Raw genomic sequence first — 20,000 nt, forward strand, 5'->3', positions numbered from 1 at the left:
TCTGAGATCAGTCACATCTCATTTCAAACTGTGGTCAATATACCACACATGCGCACACACTCACGCCCTATTCTGACGCTCTCCCCCAGCCAAAGGAGATCACCTGGTGTCCATCGCGGGTCTTCCCACCGGTCCGCGCCTGCATGTTCTCCTCCCACTTGACCTCCGTGACCTTCCTGGCTGACCCCAGCGCTGGAGGCGGCCTTCCCAGGGGCACCTTCATCTACGCCACCTCTCCTGTTCCAGTGCAGGTGGGACGGCCACGCGGGCTCTTTCTGTGTACAATTAACGCAACACCATGCAGTCTGACAATGTGTAGACACACAAAAACAAACAAAACAAACAAACAAACAAGGCTGACTTCAGTCAGTTTTTTTTATTCGCTCAAACGACACACAGGAACACACACATGCATATACAGTGGCGACACAGGACGCACCGGACACACACACGCACGCGCATCAAATAGTTTAAGGTTGAAGTAATCAAATTCTATTTCAGCAGTTTAACATCATGTATGTACACAGGGGCGCCTGCAGAAAAAAATTGTGAGGTACGCACAGAGCCACGAAAATAAAGGCACGCCCGTTAACACACACAGACACGCGCCAATAATGGGTTACAGCCAAAACGCATTGCCCTTCTTATTGAAGTTGATTCTCCTTCTGCCAATGGCATCACATTGTTTTAGTACTTCTTCGCTGTCGATTTCTAAATCTGTGTGAATATTCATGAGAGCAAGTCCGCCAGTCTTTTGTCATTCATTGTAATTAGTAGATATGTGTTAAGATGCCTCAGGGCTGAAACACACCAAACGTGTTTCTAAAAACGTCACACTAGCCAAACCATTGTTTCCTACGGTGCCTTAAGTCTGCGCCTTTAATCCGCCGGGTGTCGCATCTTTCCAGCATTTCTTAGGTGCGCTTAAAAGTTGAAATATTCTCAACTTTTCAGCGCAAGGCGCGGAGGCGCACCGCTCATCAATGTCACACTCGGCCCAGACAGGTTGCCCACGCAGCTCCGCTTCATAGGCGCCATGGCAAAACAACCTGGTGCGCCTGGGGCTGTTTTGCTCGTCGCACTTCACTAGAATGTTTTTGATGCGTCTGCGGTTTTAAAACCCTGTTTGGTGTGTTTCAGCCCTACTTGTACTGAATGACCGCTCAGCAGACGCTGTGAAAACGTGCATTGTCAACAAGACGTTCAGGACGCAAAGAATGTTTGGGTAGAAATGTGCCGAACTTTCCAGAGCTTGACAAAGCTTACTGCGTTTTGGCTGTAACTCATTTAGCTGTTTCCCCAGCTCCAGCTCTGTATCTGCAGCGTCAATGCTGGGCATTAGTTGTCCGTACTTTTATTTCCTGCCATACATTGTCAGATAAGGACGACTCTTCTTGCGTAGCAGAATGTACGCACAGTGTGTAAAGCCGTACGCGACCAGTAGGAAAAATGTGGGCGGGGGAAGTGGTAGACCACTGCTCTCCCATGCCCACATCCACGGCTGAAGTGCCCTTGAGCAAGGCACCTAACCCCGATCACTGCTCCCCGGGCGCCGCCAATGGCAGCCCACTGTTCCGGTTTAGTGTTACTTCACTTCACTGTGTGTGTGTGTGTGTCACTTCCCTGGATGGGTTAAATGCAGAGGTTAATTTCAGAGTGTGTGTGTCTACACCACCTCTGCCATAGAGAGGACTTTCACTTTCACTTTCACTTTCACTTTCACTTTCACTTTCACTTTCACTCATGTACATTTAAACACAGCAGTCAGAGGACCCCACATATATGGGTGTATTTCATGTTCAATTCTGTCTGAAATCAGGTGGAAAGAACAGATTCACTGTGCATGCAGTTAACAATGCTAACTCAACTCTGCCTTCTCTATACTACAACACAACACAAGGCATCCTAAACAGCCTTCACACTGATGTCACTCTGTTGTCTGTCCAGGCTCCTTCCTTCTACTGGGAGATAGAGGTGGTTTCCTACGGAGATTCCGAGGATGATAGCGGCCCCATCGTGTCCTTTGGATTCGCCACCGAGGCAGAGAAGAGAGACGGGGCGTGGACTAACCCCGTGGGCACCTGCCTCTTCCACAAGTATGATGCTCATGACCTCTTTTGACCTTTTCCTCTCCAGAAGCTGTCTTCTCTGTTTCAGCGTTAAATCAGCACTATCTTCATCTCTCTTTTATAAATGTTTATATCTCTCTCCCTCTTTCTCTCTCTCTCTCTCCTCCCCGCTTTCTCTTCTCCCCCTCTCTCCCCTTTCTCGCTCTCTGTCTCTTTCTCTCTCTGTGTCTGTCTCTCTCTCTCAGTAATGGTAGAGCGGTGCACTATAACGGCTCCAGTTTGCTGCAGTGGAAGAGTGTGAGGCTGGATGTGGCCCTGCTACCTGGTGAGCTTGAAAAATCATCCTCCTTATCTTTCTTCCTCGGCAGCCTTTCACATACCAAAGCATGTCAGGATGGGGGTTTCCCCACTTTCAGAGTTCCACTTCTCATTCATAGTTAAAGGACTGGAGACATTCAACACATGAAAATGAAGTTCACTGAGGGAATATCACGTGAGGAATGTTTCTAAAAGGTCTGTCGTCGTTCTCCAGGTGACGTTGCAGGTATTGGGTGGGAGCGTTCCGAGGGCACCCCTCCACCCCCGGGACAGGCGCCCAAGGGCCGCGTGTACTTCACCTACTGTGGCCAGAAGCTGAGCCCCTACCTGGAGGAAGTGGCTGGAGGCATGTGGCCGCTGGTGCACATCCAGAAGAAGGTTCTTATTTTGTTCACAATCTTTTTCTTTTTCTTTTTTTTTTTTTTTTTTACATCTGGCACAAATCTTACCGGAACTCTAATCTTGTGATTTGAAATTGATTGTTTTCCTCGGTATAGATATAAAAGTCAGACTGTTGACTACAGATTGTCGAGTTGTGGCTAAAGTTACTTATTTGCTTAATGTGTTTCTTCGTCTTTTGGCTTCACAGGCAAATGTGTACTTTAAGCTTTGATTGATTGTAAAGGAACCCATCTGATGATGTTTTTGTGGGTCAATGGGAGGGGATTGTTGCCTTTATTAAAATCACTGTTTTTAAATTCAAGCTCAACCCTATTGACCCCCCTCTCCTCAGAATGTAAAGATGTTTTTGTCACATATGTGCCTTTGAGCTTTGACTGGATGTGTAGGAGCCTCCATCTGATGATGTTTTTGTGTGTTGACGGGATGATTTACTTGTGCTTCCACTAAAATCAAATGTCCCTTCTGTCCCGTCTCCATAGAACACGAAGATCCGTGCCAACTTCGGGTGCGGGCCGTTTGCCTACGCCGAGGGCCAGGCTCACCGTAACGCTGCTGACCTGTGTGTGGACCTGTCCGAGGAGATCAGTGCCAACTTCGAGGCCTTGCCCTTCGCCATGGCCTCCGACAGTGACAACGACGCCGGCACCAGCGTGGCATCGGACCCGGGCTCCCATGGCCCCCCGTGCCGCATTGCCGCCGTGGCAACCTCCCAACAGCGTAAGCATTCAACAATTTTGGGGGTCAACAGTTTGGGAATGTTTCAACCTGCTTGGGTGTCAACAGTTTGCTTACCTGCCAACTTGTCATTACAGCTGTCAACAACTATCAGTAGCTGATATCAAATAGGGCTTTGGATCAGAGTTACCTTTGCTAATCTATCTCTATGAGTAATTCATATTTGAAAGCAGTTCAGCTGTGTATTTTTCTGTAGATGGCTATGAACAATTGGGTGGTGAATTATGCTAAATGAATGTTGAAGTGTGACCTCAGTGTGTTGTGGGAATTGTCCATATCCACAGCTGTGGCTACTCAAATAAGACTTATAAGGCATGTTGCTGTACAATGGTAACGTTGCTTTAAGAATAACATGAAATGGTTTGGCGGTTTGTAAGAATCCTCACCATTGGCGTTCTTTTCTCCACAGAGTACAACAGTGATGCGTCGTGTCACTACAAAATGGAGCTGAGCTACGAGAACCTGGTGACGTCAGGCCCCGACCCTCACCCCCCACCCCTGGCCGACGACGAGAGCGACGATGAGGACGACGAGGACATGCCAAGGGTGAGGACAGTGTTGGTCTCTTAGAGTGTAGGAAGACAGCAGTCAAAAATATGTCACTGTGTGGGTTAATGAAATGACCCCATCTGCCCTGTTTCCCTCCCCCTCCTCCCTCTCTCTCTCCTTCTCTCTCTCTCTCTCTCTCTCTCTATCTCCCTCTCCCTCTCTGTCTATCTCTCTCAGGAGGATCATTATGCCCTGCTGGTGAAGGCCTGGGAGACTAAGGTGTTCCCCACTATCCGCCGGCGCTTCAGGAACGAGGCGGAGAGAAAGTCGGGCCTGGACCAGATTAAAGGCGCCCTCCAACTCGGTGAGTCTGCTGCCTTGTGCCCATCAATCACCACCCAGGTCGGGTTTTTTTTACACAGTAAAACACCCTCTTGTTGATCGTCACAGGGTTTCATATAGTAGCACACAGTTTTGTTGCCATGCCAATGTAAAACACAACACTGATAAAAGGTTTGTTTGTTTTCTTTTTTTTAACTCCGCAGGAACCTTAAGCCAGTGAATAGAAATGTTGCTGTTGTAATAACAAGGCTCTTTCCAAGGACAAAGCTGCTAACAGCTAACTTAATTACAATTGTGGCAATTGACGGAGAGACTAGCGGCTTAAGACTCCATACATAGTAAACATGCGTATTAGCATATGTCAGCATATGACCTAATTGAATCTAATAATGTATTTTTAAAGGGGTGAAGTTTTCATTAGCATTTGTTTTACAGTCTCTGTTGAATCCTGTTTGACCCCTTTTAGGTCTTTTACATTCTAGCTTCTTTCTCCTGTATTATTCTTGGACTGACAACGTGAGTGTACTTGTGTTGACTGTGTGCGTGCTCATTTGTGCGTCTTGACCACGTGTGTTTGCTTTTTGTGGCCGTGCTTAAGGCATGGTGGATATTGCCAGGCAAACAGTGGAGTTCCTGTACGAGGAGAACGGCGGCATCCCCCTCTACCTGCCCACCATCGAGGACATCAAGGACGAGGCCAACAAATTCACCATCGACAAAGTCCGCAAAGGTGCCCTACCCACAGACCAGTCACACAAACACAAATTATACATACCATACCACAGTATATGAACATTTATAAACATGATCTTCAACATAAATAATTTGGTGCATTTTGTAGACGAACAGTGACACACACACAATCTAATAGACTTTCACACTCTGTGCTACACATACACATTGACACAGTTGGGACTAGATGTCTTTAATGTTTGTCTGTCACAGGGCTGATGGTGGTGATCCGGTGCCCCGACTGCAACAACACCAGCAGTACCACGGGGGGCACCGCCCTGCCCAAGTTTGCCATCAGGGGCATGCTCAAGACATTTGGCCTGCATGGGGTCGTCCTGGATGTGGATTCGGTAAGATCCAGGGGAACCTTTACAGGAGTGTGGTGGAGTGTTAAGTACAGTAGGAGAATCAGGATTTTAGTAATAGCATTCAGGCCAAGATAATAGCACACCACTGAGTATTTGTGTTAAGGTCTGCATACTTCACACAGTGTGTGGAAACACAGAATGGAGTAACACTGCGTTATGTCTGCGTACGTGTGTGTGTTCTCAGGTGAATGAGCTCGTCCAGGTGGAGACGTACCTGCGTAGCGAGGGCGTTCTGGTCCGGTACTGGTACCCCATCGAGATGTTAGAGCGCCCCCCGGCAGGCTCCCGGAGAACTGCAGCCAATGGCCTGGTCTCTTTGGACAGCAGCAACATCCAGATCCACAGGTAACCCACTGGCTGAGTACAGTGCACACCTAACATGCCCACACAGATTACTGACTACAACCCACGTCTCCTGATGAAGGAGCTCTTTGAAGGTGACATTTCATTACAGCCCCCACACATTCACTTAAAAGAGTTTTTATTCTCAGCCAGGCCTCTTCAACAGGCACAACCAATCCAGTGTGACATTTTTCGATTGGAAAGATTTCTTTATGTGTTCATATAACGTTACTGTAGCAGTTATTTATCCGTGGGGCTATGAGATCTCTCGCTGTTTGAGCATGAAGTTCTGTCAAATATGTCTGTGTCCTATTGCCGTTGCATATGAGGTGAGTGTGATGTGTGTGGTTGCAGGGAGCTGCTGAGGTGTGAGAGCGCCCTGGCGCGTATCTACTGTCGCATGGCGCTGCTCAACATCTTCGCCCCCAAGAGCCCACACACCTTCACACGGCTCTTCCACATCCCCGCCGTACGCGACATCACCCTTGAGCACCTGCAGCTCCTGTCCAATCAGCTGCTTGCTCCGCCCCTGCCTGGTTAGTACACCCCTCCCCCTCCTCTTGATGTTAGGTCTCATTTCTCTTGGAGGTTTGTATCCAAACTTGAACCTTTTGCATTGCTACATCTCTGCTAAATAGTGGGACAGATTCTTAGTCCATCACTAGGCTGTTGCTTTTATTTATCGGAGGCCATTTTGTCGGTATTAAGGAGTATTACGTTTTTAAGTAAACCATCTATCTCACACACACACACACACACACGCGCACACACACACACACACACACATCGACTCCGTATTTGTCTCCATCACCACCCTGCTCCTCCCTCCTCCCTCCTCCTCCAGACGGCACCATCAGCTCCAGCTCCATCTTGCTGGCCCAGTCGGTGCTGCACAACTTAGAGAGCCAGTGCTGCTCTCCCACGGAGCTCTTCTACCAGGGCAACGCCCAGAACATCCGTGAGTGGCTCACCGTGGCCATCACCCGCGCCCTCCACCAGGGGGACGACAGCCTGCTGGAACTCACCAAGCAGATCTGCTGTTTCCTGCAGGTGAGGAGCGCCACATGTCAAACATCAACAGTACAGTATAAGTGTGAAATACTGAGAATGGATGCTCCCGGTGGTTATCATATTGGGCCTTAAGTCAAGATATTTTTGAGAATTTTAATCTACTTTTAAGTCTAATTTTAGTTTTGAGCAGAGTATTAGTCATATTGACCTTTAACACATGTCACCTTAATGAAACTTCCCTGACCTACTTGTCCTGACAAGTATCATGCGCGTGCTGTCTGTTCATCGCAATGACTGTGTGTAGAGGTGATACAGGTCATGTCCTGTGTATATACACCTCTAAATACAGTCGCTGCTGTATCCTCCCTCTCATGGGTGATTTTCTGCTCTGTAATCCAGCAGGCCCCAGAGCAGTTCACCTCAGAGGAGTTTCCTGTGACCGAGTCAAAGGTCAGCATGGACGTCAACTTCCCCGGGGCTGCTTTTGTGGTCGTCTCCTGCAAGGAGAGTCAACTAGGCTACCGCAAAGAGTAAGTTCACATACCAGGGATCTACTTAAAAATGGGTGACACAATGTGTGAAAAATGCTCATCTTAAATGTGTTCACTTTGTAAAATGCTAAATGTAATGAAATCAGATGCTTATTGTGAACATTGCTGTGGTCAGCATTCTTCGGTTAGGTATGTGATGGAAAAGCTAGTCATATAAGGGGACTGGAACTGAGCTGCTATCCATTTTGAGCACCTGTTGATTGACTTCCTCTTAAGTTGATTTCTCTTTCCTGTTTTCTTCCTGTTTATTTGTTTTCTCTGCCCCTCCAGCTCGTCTCTGTACAAGGCCCCTTGGGCACGGGTGATGGTGTACGGACTGGGCCACAAGGTGCGACGCAACGGCCAGCTTAGCCTGATGGAGGCGGTGTGCTACCCCCTGGACGCCTCGCCCTCCAACACCGGCCTCACGCCCCCACCCACCACCAACCAGTACCCTGCCGTCGTCATCCCCACAGACAAGGTCCACATCAAACTAGGTGAGGACACAGCAGACACACACACACAGACACACACACACACACACATGCTCACTCACTCAAACTCTTTGAAGATGGGAAGGACCATGTTATGATATCCAGTAACGAGTGATTGCTAATTTTTTGTTGGAGAGAAATTGTAGTAAAATGTAATCAATTCTGTCTTCACAAAAAGCTATTGTTTCGTGTGTGTGTGTGTGTGTGTGTGTGTGTGTGTGTGTGTGTGTCTGTGTGTGTGTGTCTGTGTCTGTGTGTGTGTGTGTGTGTGTGTGTGTGTGTGTGTGTGTCTGTGTGTGTGTGTGTGTGTGTGTGTGTGTGTGTGTGTGTGTGTGTGTGTGTGTGTGTGCGCGAACACCTATATGGTGTAATTCTGTTTACGAGTCAACGAACTGCACGTCTTTTTTGTTATTGAACTTACTGATGTATAATGTTTTTTTTAGGTGTGTCTCCCCCACCTGGCACGGTGCTAGTACTGCACTCCCTGCCTCTGGAGTTTCCACTGGCCTTGGCGTTTGCCGAGCAGCTGCTGACCTGGACGCCAGGCGAGGGCGGTGAGCACTCGGATGACGAGCTGGACACCGTCCCTTCCTCTGTGCTGCTGCAGGTGGTGGAGCTGCTTGGTGAGTCTCAGGAGTGTCTCAGTAGTGCCTGAAGTGGTGTGCACTTTTTGGCACATGGAAGCATCTGGAGTTCATCCTTGGGTCTTCGGTCTTATGGAAACTTGTCAGTGATTTCAGAACTTGATGGCTTAATTTCTTGTGTAATGCAAACTGATTAGCCTGAATTTTGATTTCCTTTAAAAAAAAAAAAAAAAAAAAGTTTTGATGATATTTCAGTGTCTACATATTTACAAAAAGTTGTCACTTGCAATTTTTCGTGCCATGTTAGATTGCCTCTCTGGCCAAGCAAGTAAAGTACCGATACATTAGGAGGAGCCATTGTTATCTGTTATTACCAGTGACCAGTGAGTTATAAGGCTATGCTGTCTGCCCCTCCCCCCCACTCCTCCCTCAGGCGGTCTGCTGTGGACCACCGACCTGGCGCCCAGCATCAAGGAGCTAGTCTTCCACCTGCTGGCTGAGCTCTTCCGCAAGGTCCACCAGCTGGAGCAGCGGCGGAGCCCCGCCGGGCTGTCCAGCTCCATCGCCCTGCTGCTCAACCCCTGCCTGGCCGTCCTCATGGCCCTGCAGACAGAGCTGCGCAAGCTGTATGACCGCGAGACGCAGGGCTGGCTGCAGGCGGCCGGGGGCGGCAGCAGCAGCAGCGGCACGGCGGGGCTGCAGGCATTTTCGGCGGCAGCCGCGGCGGTGGCCCTGGCCTCGGAGCAGAGCCGCTTCTCCACCTACTTCCACGCGCTCACCGAGGTGTGCCTGGCCGTGGCTGAGGTGACACTGCCGCTCAGCGTGGGCTGCTCGGGGACGGGTGGCACTGGAGGAGCTCTGACATCGGCCAGCGCACCAAACCTGAGTGACTCCTCGTCGTCGTCTTCGTCCTCGCCGGGACAGACGCCGCACAGCCCCAGCCTTCTGTCGAAGCGCAAGAAGGTGAAGCTGAAGAGGGAGCGCGGGTCGTCGGCGGTGGCGGCCGCCATGGCCGGGAAGCGTGGAGGAACCGCGGCGAGCAGGAGCGGTGGCCCCGTCGGAGCCCGGCTCTCGGAGAGCGACAGCGCGCTGCTCAACATGGCCGGCGGCAAGCCCGAGGACATGCTGTGGTTCCACCGCGGCCTGACGCTGCTCATCATCATGCGCCACCTGGCCAACAAAGACCCGCAGGGCCTGAGCGTGACGGGGGACGCGGTGGCCGATGCCTGCCAGGCGCTGGTGGGCCCCACCGCTCACAGCCGGTTGCTTGTCATCTCCGGCGTCCCCACACACCTGGAGGAGGCGGCGGTGCGCAGTGCCATACGCCGCGCCTGCAACGCCCACGGCGGTCTCTTCAAGGACGAGATCTTCATCCCGCTGCAGGAGGAGGACCCTAAGAAGGCCAAGGCCCCGGCCACTTCCACGCTTCAGGACGGGAAGCTCGTTGACCGCGCGGGGCCTCAGGGTGGTGTTGGTGTTGGCGGTCGGGCCGAGAGCCCAGACAGCTCCAGCAGCGCCACGCCGGCCATGAGCGTCAGCGCCTCGGGCTCGACCAGCCTGACGTCAGTCTGCAGCTCCTCGCAGGGCGGTGGAGGCGGGAGCGGTGTGTCCCGCACCGCCAGCGAGCTCTCCGTGGACCAGGAGCTGCCGAACGCTGCACAGCCCAACGCCGTACCTCCCCTGACCCCACCGCCACCTCCACCACCACCACCACCCCCACCGGGGCCTGGCCAGGAACCCCACACCGTGTCCAGCCAGGAAAGCCTGGACACCTCCCTGTGCAGCACGGGGAGCCTGGGCAGCCTAGGCAGTCTGGGGGAGCCTCCGGACAGCAATGACACAGCCTCGGGCTCCGACGGAGGATCCATGTACACGGTCACCTCCCTGGACAACAACGCCAGCCTGAGCCTTCCCATTAAAGGATACGCAGTCATAGAGGTGAGTATTTTACACGTTTAAGTGCTTATGGAAATGGTTTAACGGTGGCACAATATCTCATTTACATTTTGCAAAACATTTCCACATATTTGTGTCTTGGCTGTAGGAGGTCCAAGAATGTCTAGGTTGTCGTATATTTACCTACATTTGTACATTTGCCCATAGTGGAAAGGTCACGCTGCTTTAAACCCAGAGTTGGCTCATTTATACTGTATATAACGATCTGACATAGTCGTAATTGACCCTTTGGCCTTTAGGTTCGAGCTCGTGCCAAGGTGGAGAAGATCCGTGCCAGCCTCTTCAACAGCAGTGACTTGATTGGCCTGTCCAGCTTGGAGGGGGAGGAGGAGCTAATGGAGATGACCAATGAGGAGATACTGACTGCCTCCAGTGTCAACCAGAGCTTGTTTGACACTCAGGGGAGCTCCGCCCTCGAGGACTACTTCCTGGATAAGACCATCCGAGGTCAGTTGATCCCACATCCCATCCAATAAGCAGTTTCCTTTTGCCTACTAATGATGTACCTCCATGGAATGCTACGACCAATAGAGCAAACCTCAGAAATGGACACCAATTAGTATGGACACAGCAATATGTCCTACCGCTACCAAATATAAAGTCAAAATTCGTCAGATGAAAGGTGCTGAATTTCAAATTATAGCCAGATTCTGCACAGTACGTTTTTTTTTTTATCCAGCGCAATCCTAGTAAGAGTGTGTCAGGTCTACCCAGAATCAACCCATATATTGATTGATTGACTGATTGTTTTATCATTCATTATTCAGAAATGTATTTGCAATTAAAATGAGTGCAGTGCCGTTCACAGTCTGTTGCTTTACCATGCCGTTGTTGCACTGGTGTGAGGTATGTATGTCCCACAAGCTGAACTCCCTCCTGCGTTCTTCAGGTGACAAGCTGGTCCCCGGTGCCCGGGACGTCCTCACGGACATCTTCAAGAGCTGCGTCCTGTCGGAGCAGATGCTCAGCCTGACCCCCACCAAGCCCGTCAAAGTGGCTGACATCTACCTGAGCAAGGAGCAGATCAACTCCCAGACGCCAGGCAACCTGCTGCACGTCTTCTTCACGCACGTGCGGCCACCAAAGAAAGTGCTGGAGGACCAGCTCACTCAGGTATGATGCCACACCATACTCCACCATCCCACACTCGCCAGCTGTTCATTTTGGCCTTATATGCTGCTGTACACATTAAGCACACATTAAATGGTGGATAAGGCATGCTTGTAAGTATTTTATTCTTCATGCATTAACGACGGAAAATGTATTCATAGTATTGATGTGAAACTTGTAAATTAGCAATGGTAAATGTAAATAAGTTGGTAAGACATGCTCAAATCTCGAAAAAAAACTGTCAATTCATAGCTATGTGTCTATATTGTTGTGTGAGATTTTTGTTTGTTTGTTTGTTTGTTTGGTTTTTGTAGATTTTGCGCAAGTACGGGACCGCAAAGCCCAACAAGAGCAAGTACAGCAAGGCGGGCAAAGAGCAGCACCAGGGCAAGGTGGTGAGCACCAAGAGAGCCATCACCAAACCCCCCAGCAAGGAGAAGTCTGTGCTCAACAGCGTCAGGTACGACCCCTCCACAGTTTTAAACTCAGTCATGTATGCTTTCGAGCCTCCTCCTCAACAGTCTTTTCTTCCTTCACTGGCCCTCCTGTTCTCTCTCTTCTCCTTCACTGCTCTTGAGGACTGTCATATTCAGTCTATCACGCTGTTGTTTTGCCTAAGGTACAGCCCGCGATGCTGACGAAAGGATGTTTAATATTTGAGCTCAAGAGCCAATCAGATTTCACAGCGCTCCCTTCCATGCTCCTGAAGCAAAATGTTAATTGGTTCAAATGTTGTATGACATAGTCTGAGACATTTTCTTTGTTACCCATTTACAGAGCCAGGACTGTGTATGAACGGCAGGGTTTTTTTTCTTTGTTTGTTTGTTTGGCACACACACAGAATGGACAATTAGGGGACACTGAATTTGTCAAAACATTTTATGGATCTGAACCTTAGGCTACTGCTTTAAATATGGTCTAAAAAAAAATTCTCAAATTCATCAGTAACTTAAACAGTCAGCCATTAAAGGTAGGCTCCATAACTTACATCAGGTGGCAGGGACATTGTTGGTGTGACTGCATTTGTGATGGTGTGCCTCTTCTCACGTAGCTCTTTGTTTAGGTGGTAATGAGTGTGTGATACATTTAAAACAGTGCTTACTTAGTGTCAAAGCTACATTTGTGTGTCCTGCTGCCTAAAAAAAGAGAGTAAATGACAGAAACTATCCTCCCACGTGTTCAGGTTATATCTGTCCCCCCCCAACAGGACGGCTCTGAGTGAGAAGAAACCGGTCCTGAAGCCCAAATCCCCAGAGAAAGCGCGGGCCGATGACAAAGACCTGGAGAAATCCCCAGCCAAGAAGCTGGAAGGTAGGCCCCCCTAGACCAGTGGCACAATATCAGTCTCACCTGGTGTTTGCTTGCTGGGAGTAAGACGCGTGGGTAGTTTAATGTTCCCTTATTATACGGCTCCTCAGAATGTTGCAGAGAGTTCCATTGATTTTAAATGAGCCACCCCAACGTTCGGAGGTCTGAAAAAATGAATGACCGCTGCCATTGGCAACAGGTTTTGTGCTTGTACTTCACATCTTTTAATTTATTCCGCAAGATCTATTTGTGTTAATAATTGTTTCTTCTTAGGAGAGCAAGAAAATCTAAATAAGTAGGTATTTTGAAAGAATGTCTTATCGTTTTGGCAAGTAACTATAACAAGTGGGATAATGTATAGTCCGCCGGTCAGTAACGGAAAAAAACAGTTAGTTCTGTCTGGATTTATTTTTCGATACTTACCGGAGGACTACACATTCTCCCTTCCTTAACCCGAGGCATTTATATAGTGTCCCTGTGGCTCCTTTGGCAGGGCAGCTGGTAGGGCAAGGTGCTCATAACACCAAGGTCATTGGGTACATTGGGGAAGCACACATAGCCTAGTAATGTCAATGACGCTTTGGATAAAAGCATCTGCTTAATGCATAAATGAGCCATGTAAATATAAATAGTGTTTATATATTGTGTCCAGACCTTTGTGTGCAGGTTTGGCTCCGCTTGTTTGTTTCAGTGTCCTCGTGCATCCTTATGACTCTATGCTAAATATGTTTTGTATACGTTGCCTAACCGCCCCTGTTTATGTCTACGTCTCCCAGCAGCCCTAGATATAGGACACCTGTTTTCGTAGAACCATACGCAACATGACTATGAAAAACATGTCCGTGTGCTGTGTAGAGCGATGTTTTCAACGTCCTGACATGCGTTATGTCACATGTGTCGCCCCACCCCCACCCCCAGTCCCTGAGGAGAAGTTCCTGACCCTGGAGGGCTTCCAGAAGTTCACGGTGGACAGGGCCAAGCAAGACATCCGCAGTGTGTGGCGGGCCATCCTCGCCTGCGGTTACGACCTCCACTTTGAAAGGTCAGCCTCAGTTCCCCCCCCCCTCCTCATGACCCACAATTCTTGCATCATCCCAGACACATAACATGGTGTGTGTGTGTGTGTGTGTGTGTGTGCGTGTGTGTGTGTGTGTTTGTGTGTGTGTTCCAGTCCCTGGGAACAGTACACCCAGTCCAGTCATAGAATGTCACCAATGGCTAGAGCGTTTCTGTACCTCCAATATACAGACAGAACAAGAATAGACACAGACTCAGCCAACAGAGTAGACACTGCTCAAATCTGCCATGTTATGCTGTGCATTCTAGTTTGAGTTCTAGTTTGGATGAATGAGTCTGCATTATTTTAACACATTTTACAAAATAGATATTTGACGGTGATGTGGGCCTATACTCCTTCTACTCAACCTATACTCAGTTAGTGGAAATGCTATTGTAATCTGTGTCTAATGGACTGTGTGGTAAAATGACTCAGCAGTAACTCGGAGTAAATAAACTCAGTTGTCATTTATGACTCCTAGTGATGGTCTTCTTGGCCGTCATGTCTCCAGTATTTGCTTGTTTCAGAACTCCGTGTCCTCACTTTTTGATACACAGCCTGCCAGCTAGGGGTGGGAATCTCTTAGCACCTCACGATTCGATTCCGATTCAGAGGTCAACGATTCGATTCTAAACCGATTATCGATTCTAAACCGATTATCGATTATCAATTCTAAACTGATAAAACGATTATCGATGCATTTCGACTTTTAAAACATTCGAGTTTGCTACTCAGAGTCTAAAATCACTTCCTACTTTGTGTTTGATAATTATGGAAAATCAACAGATGAATTACATTCTCTTTTTTTTATTAGAGAAAAAGCTTTTCCTTGTTGCAATTTTGACTTTCTATGAACAATGCAATAATCGATACAGCTTGCATTTCAACATAAAATGGATGTGAAAAAAAAGAAAACATTTTTCTTTTTACTATTATTACAAAATCGATTATGAACTTTTCTGAATCGAGACAGAATCGTTTTAGAGAGAATTGAAAAAAATCGAATAACCTATTTTTTGCCCCACCCCTACTGCCAGCTCTCTCGTTCCTCTCGCGACCCCCTAGCGCAGGGGTTTTCAACTGGTTTTGTCCCAGGGACCACCATTCTGACTAGAATGCATGCGTGTTTGTAACCGCCCCTGTCGCCACACCCCTTCCCCTGCACAGATATTCTGCCTGTAGCACTTGTCAGTGTAATTTCTTCGCTGAATATGGGTATGCATAAGTATATTTCAGGCCATGTGACTATTCAGACTATTTAGATTGACATATTTTTCTTATTTGAGAAAGAATATATCAATATAAAAAAAATGTTTAATGGTGAACTGATCAACATAAGCTCATGTCGCGGACCCCCTGCAATGCCGTCGCGGACCACCAGGGGGCCGCAGACCCCTGGTTGAAAACCCCTGCCCTAGCGTATCCTTCCTTGTGTGTGTGTGTGTTTGCAGGTGTACGTGCATCGACGCGCGGCATGCCCAGAAGGCCAGCCGTAAGTGGACTCTGGAGATGGACGTGGCAATGGTGCAGTACATCAACCGCCTGTGCCGCCACCTGGCCATCACCCCCGCCCGCCTACACCCCCACGAGGTCTACCTGGACCCCACGGACGCCGCCGACCCCCGCGTGGCCAGTCTCCTCAGTAAGACTCAGACACACCATCACAACTCTCTGAGGCCGCTTTCCTCATTCCCTCCCAGACATGGCATCACCTTAGGCATGCACACTAAGCAGCTGACCAGCTCTGTAGTCCTGAAACAGAGATGCTTACAAGAGCTTTTGGAATCAGTTGTGCCAGGAGGGTAGGAGGAAGGGACATGTGAAATCTGCACACACAAAAAACGATATACTTATGTAATTTATGCAATATATTATGAATAATATCTATAACATATTATGAATGTTTCATCCATAATTAGACATTATGAGTGCTTAAAGACATTATGAGTGCTTAAACATTTTGGCGTTTCTGCAGCCGCCAGGTAGCAGGCTACTTTCTGCTGGACTATTCAGTAACTTATTTGCTGTCTTGCTTTGTCTTCTGATGCACTTGCTTGCTAATTTCAAAAGGTTTCGCTAAGTTTAGCCGCTAGCAAGACATCTCGTTAGCGATGTTAGCAAGCTTGTTATAACACGTTTGTACATTGATGCTAGTAATAAATGCTCTTGCGTGAGCTTCTTTATGTTATTGTGAAAGCTATGTTGGCTAGCTTGCCAACAACTTTCCTAACACAGTCACACATCAAGCAACATCAAACAAGACAAAGCAAGACAGCAAATAAGTTACTGAATAGTCCAGCAGAAAGTCGCCCCCTACCTGGCGGCTCCAGAAACTCCATAGTGTTACTTTAATCTAGACAGATTCTTGTTCAAATATATATTTGATGGCGGAGGGTTTACGCATCTATGTGCATTTTGACCATTCACATAATAATGCCAGTTTGCTCATATACAATTTGTTGGGGAAAATGCAAAGTTCCTTTAGACTATCCTCAGTGTTGTTGTTGTTGTTGTTGTTGTGCAGGTGTTCCGGTGGAAAGTCTGCGTCTGCGCTTCGCCCTTCTCCAGTCCCTCAATAACACGCTGGAGAGCTTCTTCCTGCCCCTGGTGGAGCTGCGCCAGACGCATACCTACCAGAATAGCATCGCTTCCCTGCTGTGTGAGGCCAAAGGTGAGACACACACACACACACACACACACACGCATGCACAGTCTCACTCCTATATGCACAATAATACATTCACTGTAAAAGTAAAAAAAAAAAATATGTATATAGCACATTCAGTTTTGCATATTTTTGCAGAACATCAGCAAAATGAATCATTGATAGGACTACACTTTTTATTGTAAAATAATACAAAATAAAATCATTATTTAAGGTGAAACACACACATGAGCACACCCAGAGCACACTGCACCGTTGGCCCCTGCTCAAGCACTGTTCTGTCTGCTCAGGTCTGGTGTACTACGACACCAAAGTGACGGTGATGAACCGCGTGCTCAACGCCACTGTGCAGCGTACGGCCGACCACGCCGCCCCCGAGATCACGCTGGACCCCTTAGAGATGGTGGGAGGTGAGTGGGAGAGGAGAGACCCGCCGCCCTGCAGTGTCTGCTCCTCTGGTTGGCTTTAGCTCTGCCCTCTCCTTGCACTGGGATCATCTGTGCACCTGTTTCAGAGGAGGAAACCTCAGAGGAATGATACAAGAGACTGGCTAAGGATACTTTGGGGATCGAAGATTTAAGAATATAAATCTGATTTTAGTGTATGTGTGTGTGTGCTGTGTGTGTGTGTGTGTGTGTGTGTGTGTGTGTGTGTGTGTGTGTGTGTGTGTGTGTGTGTGTGTGTGTGTGTGTGTGTGTGTGTGTGTGTGTGTGTGTGTGTGTGTGTGTGTGTCACCGCAGGAGAGATCCGCTCCCCGGAGAACACCTACTTCTGCCAGGCGGCGAGGCAGCTGGCGTCTGTGCCCTCGTCACAGCTGTGTGTGAAGCTGGCCAGCGGAGGAGATCCCACCTACGCCTTCAACATCCGCTTCACCGGCGAGGAGGTCCACGGCACCAGTCAGTGGCACACACATACACACTCTCACACTCACACACACACACATACACACTCTCACACACACACACACACACATACACACTCTCACACTCTCACACTCACACACACACATACACACTCTCACACTCACACACACACACACACACACACACTCACACACACACACTCTCTCACACACACTGTTACTCACACATTCGCTCCCTCCTTTCACATGCTGTTTTTCTCCACACACTTGTTTACCATCAAACATGCTTTTCACTGTTCACACCCCCCTTCCGTTGCCCCCTCTATTTCCCCCCTCTCTCCCCTTCTGGTAGTTATCTGGTTCTTATCTACTCGTCAGTGTTTAGAACGCCTTATTTTCTGACCCTGAATGTCAAAAATGTCTGTCAGTGGCCTCCAGCTGATAAAGACCTCCTGACTATGTGTCTGACAACCTCACAGTCACTCAACTCCTCTGTCTCTCTCTCTGTCTCTCTCTCTGTCTCTCTCTGTCTCTCTCTCTCCCTCACTCTCAGGTGGGTCGTTCCGCCATTTCTTGTGGCAGGTCTGCAAGGAGCTGCAAAGCTCCGCCCTCTCTCTGCTCCTCCCCTGCCCCAGCGCGGCAGCCAATCGGAACAAGGTAAGCGGCACACGCCTTCATGTACACTGAACACATAACATAACACGGAAATGATATCTCATGCACTACATACAATGGACCGTACAATGGACCGAGTTATGCAGTAAACATGTTTTGACTGTGTGGATTGTGTGTCGTGTGTGGATACCGCAGTGGTTCTCAAACTTTTTCTGACATTCCCCACTTTGAACTTTTCAAGCCCCACCTGACCCTCATCGCTCCCATAAAATTGTAGGCCAAGCTTAAAATTGTCAATTATTGAAATAACCTCAAGTAATAACAAATACAATCAAATGTATATTGCTTGGAGTGATTTCATGTTTCATGTTGTAGTGTGTTGTTGCTATGGACACGCACAAATGGACGTTTAATGAAAACATTGGTCAGGACATGTAACGAAATACACCACTTCCAACCACAAATAAGAGATACACTTTAGTCACCTCTGATATTAAGAGATTCAAAGTCTAAAAACATATTAAGAAATACAAAGTCTAAAAACAATTGACGTTACATTCTAATATGTGACCGTTAGCACACCATTATGCACCATCATGCACTACATACAATGGACCGTACAGAGTTATGCAGTAAACATGTTTTGACTGTGTGGATTGTGTTTTTTTGTCACTATGACTGTGTGTGTATGTGGCAAGACCTGTTTTTATACACGTGGGGGTTGTTGTTGTCACTTTGTCCACTATTGTGTGGGTGTATGTGTATGCATGTTTATACAAACATGGGTGGGTGTCTCTTTGCCCCGTCTGTGTGTTCGTTTGGGTAGGTGGGTGGGGGTCTCTCCTTGTTTTTAATGTGTGTGTGTGTGTGTGTGTGTGTCTGTGTGTGTGTGTCTCTCTCCAGGGGAAGTTCATCCTGACGCCTTGTCCCATCACCTATGCGGAAGAGCAGCTGCTGCACCTGTTCGGTCAGCTGCTGGGAATCGCCATCCGCGCCGACGTGCCGCTGCCACTCGACCTGCTCGGATCCTTCTGGAAAGGCCTGGTCGGCGAGCCACTCGACCCCGACACTGACCTGCACGAGGCTGACCTGCTCACCTACAACTACGTCAAGAAGTTTGAAAGCGTAAGACACCGACACACACACACACACACACACACACACACACAGTCACTCTATAGCTCACTCATATACACACACACTTCTATACTTGGTATCTTGTTGTGGAAGCTTGGAAGTGCATACTAATACACAGAAATCCATGGACACAACCACCAGAACAGTAGGAAAATATATATATATAATAAATATAAAAATATATGTACAGTGGTGGCCAAAATTATTAGAACACCTTACAGATCTGAGAATATTGACCTTTTTTTTGTCTCCGAAACATTATTTAATTTCATAATGTAAATGAAACATGCAGATGGTTGTTCTGAGCACAACAAATATCAGATGAAGTGATTCCTACTGTTTTTATCCACTTTTAACTCTAATATTTGGTACGCCCACCTTTGGCAGCAATTACAGCAGCACATCTCTCTGGCATAGAGTCAAAATATTTCTTGAGAACTTCAACACTAATGTTATCCGATGCCTTCTGCAACTCAAGCTAAAGGCTTTCCTTTGAATGTACACTAGATCTGTCCAGTTTAATTTCCAACTCGCCCCAAATTTGCTTGATGGGTTTGAGGTTCGGACTTTGAGGGGGCCGGTCCATAATTTTCAATGTTCCAGAGGATTCCTTCTGCCACAGGTCGTACTGGCAATAGTTATAAGAATGTTTAGGGTCCTTGTCCTCTTGGAAAATAAATCCAGGCCCATTAACGCCAGTCCCAGAAGGTACTCCATGCCTCACCAGAATGTTATGGTATACTTTCTTATCCATGATGCCATCAATTTCGCCAAAGTCATCTGTTCCTGAGGATTAAATGGCACCCCACACCATAATACTACCCCCTCCTTGTCTAACTGTTGGCTAGAGACACTCATTTTTATATCTCTCCCC

General features: G+C 48.1%; 1 protein-coding gene across 1 annotated transcript in view; it reads left to right on the plus strand.

Moving 5' to 3' along the window:
- The window catches only part of hectd4 (HECT domain E3 ubiquitin protein ligase 4), a gene marked incomplete at its 5' end in the record, with an annotated part of 72,567 nt that overhangs the window by 43,090 nt on the left and 9,477 nt on the right, over positions 1 to 20,000 (plus strand). The window contains 27 exons of the mRNA XM_080839312.1: positions 90 to 251; positions 1,948 to 2,096; positions 2,315 to 2,394; positions 2,602 to 2,765; positions 3,269 to 3,506; positions 3,934 to 4,070; positions 4,251 to 4,377; positions 4,954 to 5,085; positions 5,301 to 5,437; positions 5,640 to 5,800; positions 6,152 to 6,333; positions 6,642 to 6,847; positions 7,208 to 7,338; positions 7,630 to 7,835; positions 8,276 to 8,455; positions 8,850 to 10,354; positions 10,612 to 10,819; positions 11,262 to 11,485; positions 11,797 to 11,942; positions 12,690 to 12,793; positions 13,709 to 13,832; positions 15,299 to 15,489; positions 16,372 to 16,518; positions 16,803 to 16,922; positions 17,253 to 17,408; positions 17,928 to 18,031; positions 18,893 to 19,114. Of these exons, the coding sequence (XP_080695438.1) occupies positions 90 to 251; positions 1,948 to 2,096; positions 2,315 to 2,394; positions 2,602 to 2,765; positions 3,269 to 3,506; positions 3,934 to 4,070; positions 4,251 to 4,377; positions 4,954 to 5,085; positions 5,301 to 5,437; positions 5,640 to 5,800; positions 6,152 to 6,333; positions 6,642 to 6,847; positions 7,208 to 7,338; positions 7,630 to 7,835; positions 8,276 to 8,455; positions 8,850 to 10,354; positions 10,612 to 10,819; positions 11,262 to 11,485; positions 11,797 to 11,942; positions 12,690 to 12,793; positions 13,709 to 13,832; positions 15,299 to 15,489; positions 16,372 to 16,518; positions 16,803 to 16,922; positions 17,253 to 17,408; positions 17,928 to 18,031; positions 18,893 to 19,114 (5,643 nt within the window). The remainder of the gene's footprint in view (positions 1 to 89; positions 252 to 1,947; positions 2,097 to 2,314; positions 2,395 to 2,601; positions 2,766 to 3,268; positions 3,507 to 3,933; positions 4,071 to 4,250; positions 4,378 to 4,953; positions 5,086 to 5,300; positions 5,438 to 5,639; positions 5,801 to 6,151; positions 6,334 to 6,641; positions 6,848 to 7,207; positions 7,339 to 7,629; positions 7,836 to 8,275; positions 8,456 to 8,849; positions 10,355 to 10,611; positions 10,820 to 11,261; positions 11,486 to 11,796; positions 11,943 to 12,689; positions 12,794 to 13,708; positions 13,833 to 15,298; positions 15,490 to 16,371; positions 16,519 to 16,802; positions 16,923 to 17,252; positions 17,409 to 17,927; positions 18,032 to 18,892; positions 19,115 to 20,000) is intronic.

This window comes from Sprattus sprattus, assembly GCF_963457725.1.
Source record: "Sprattus sprattus genome assembly, chromosome: 5".
Classification (NCBI taxonomy): Eukaryota; Metazoa; Chordata; class Actinopteri; order Clupeiformes; family Clupeidae; genus Sprattus; species Sprattus sprattus.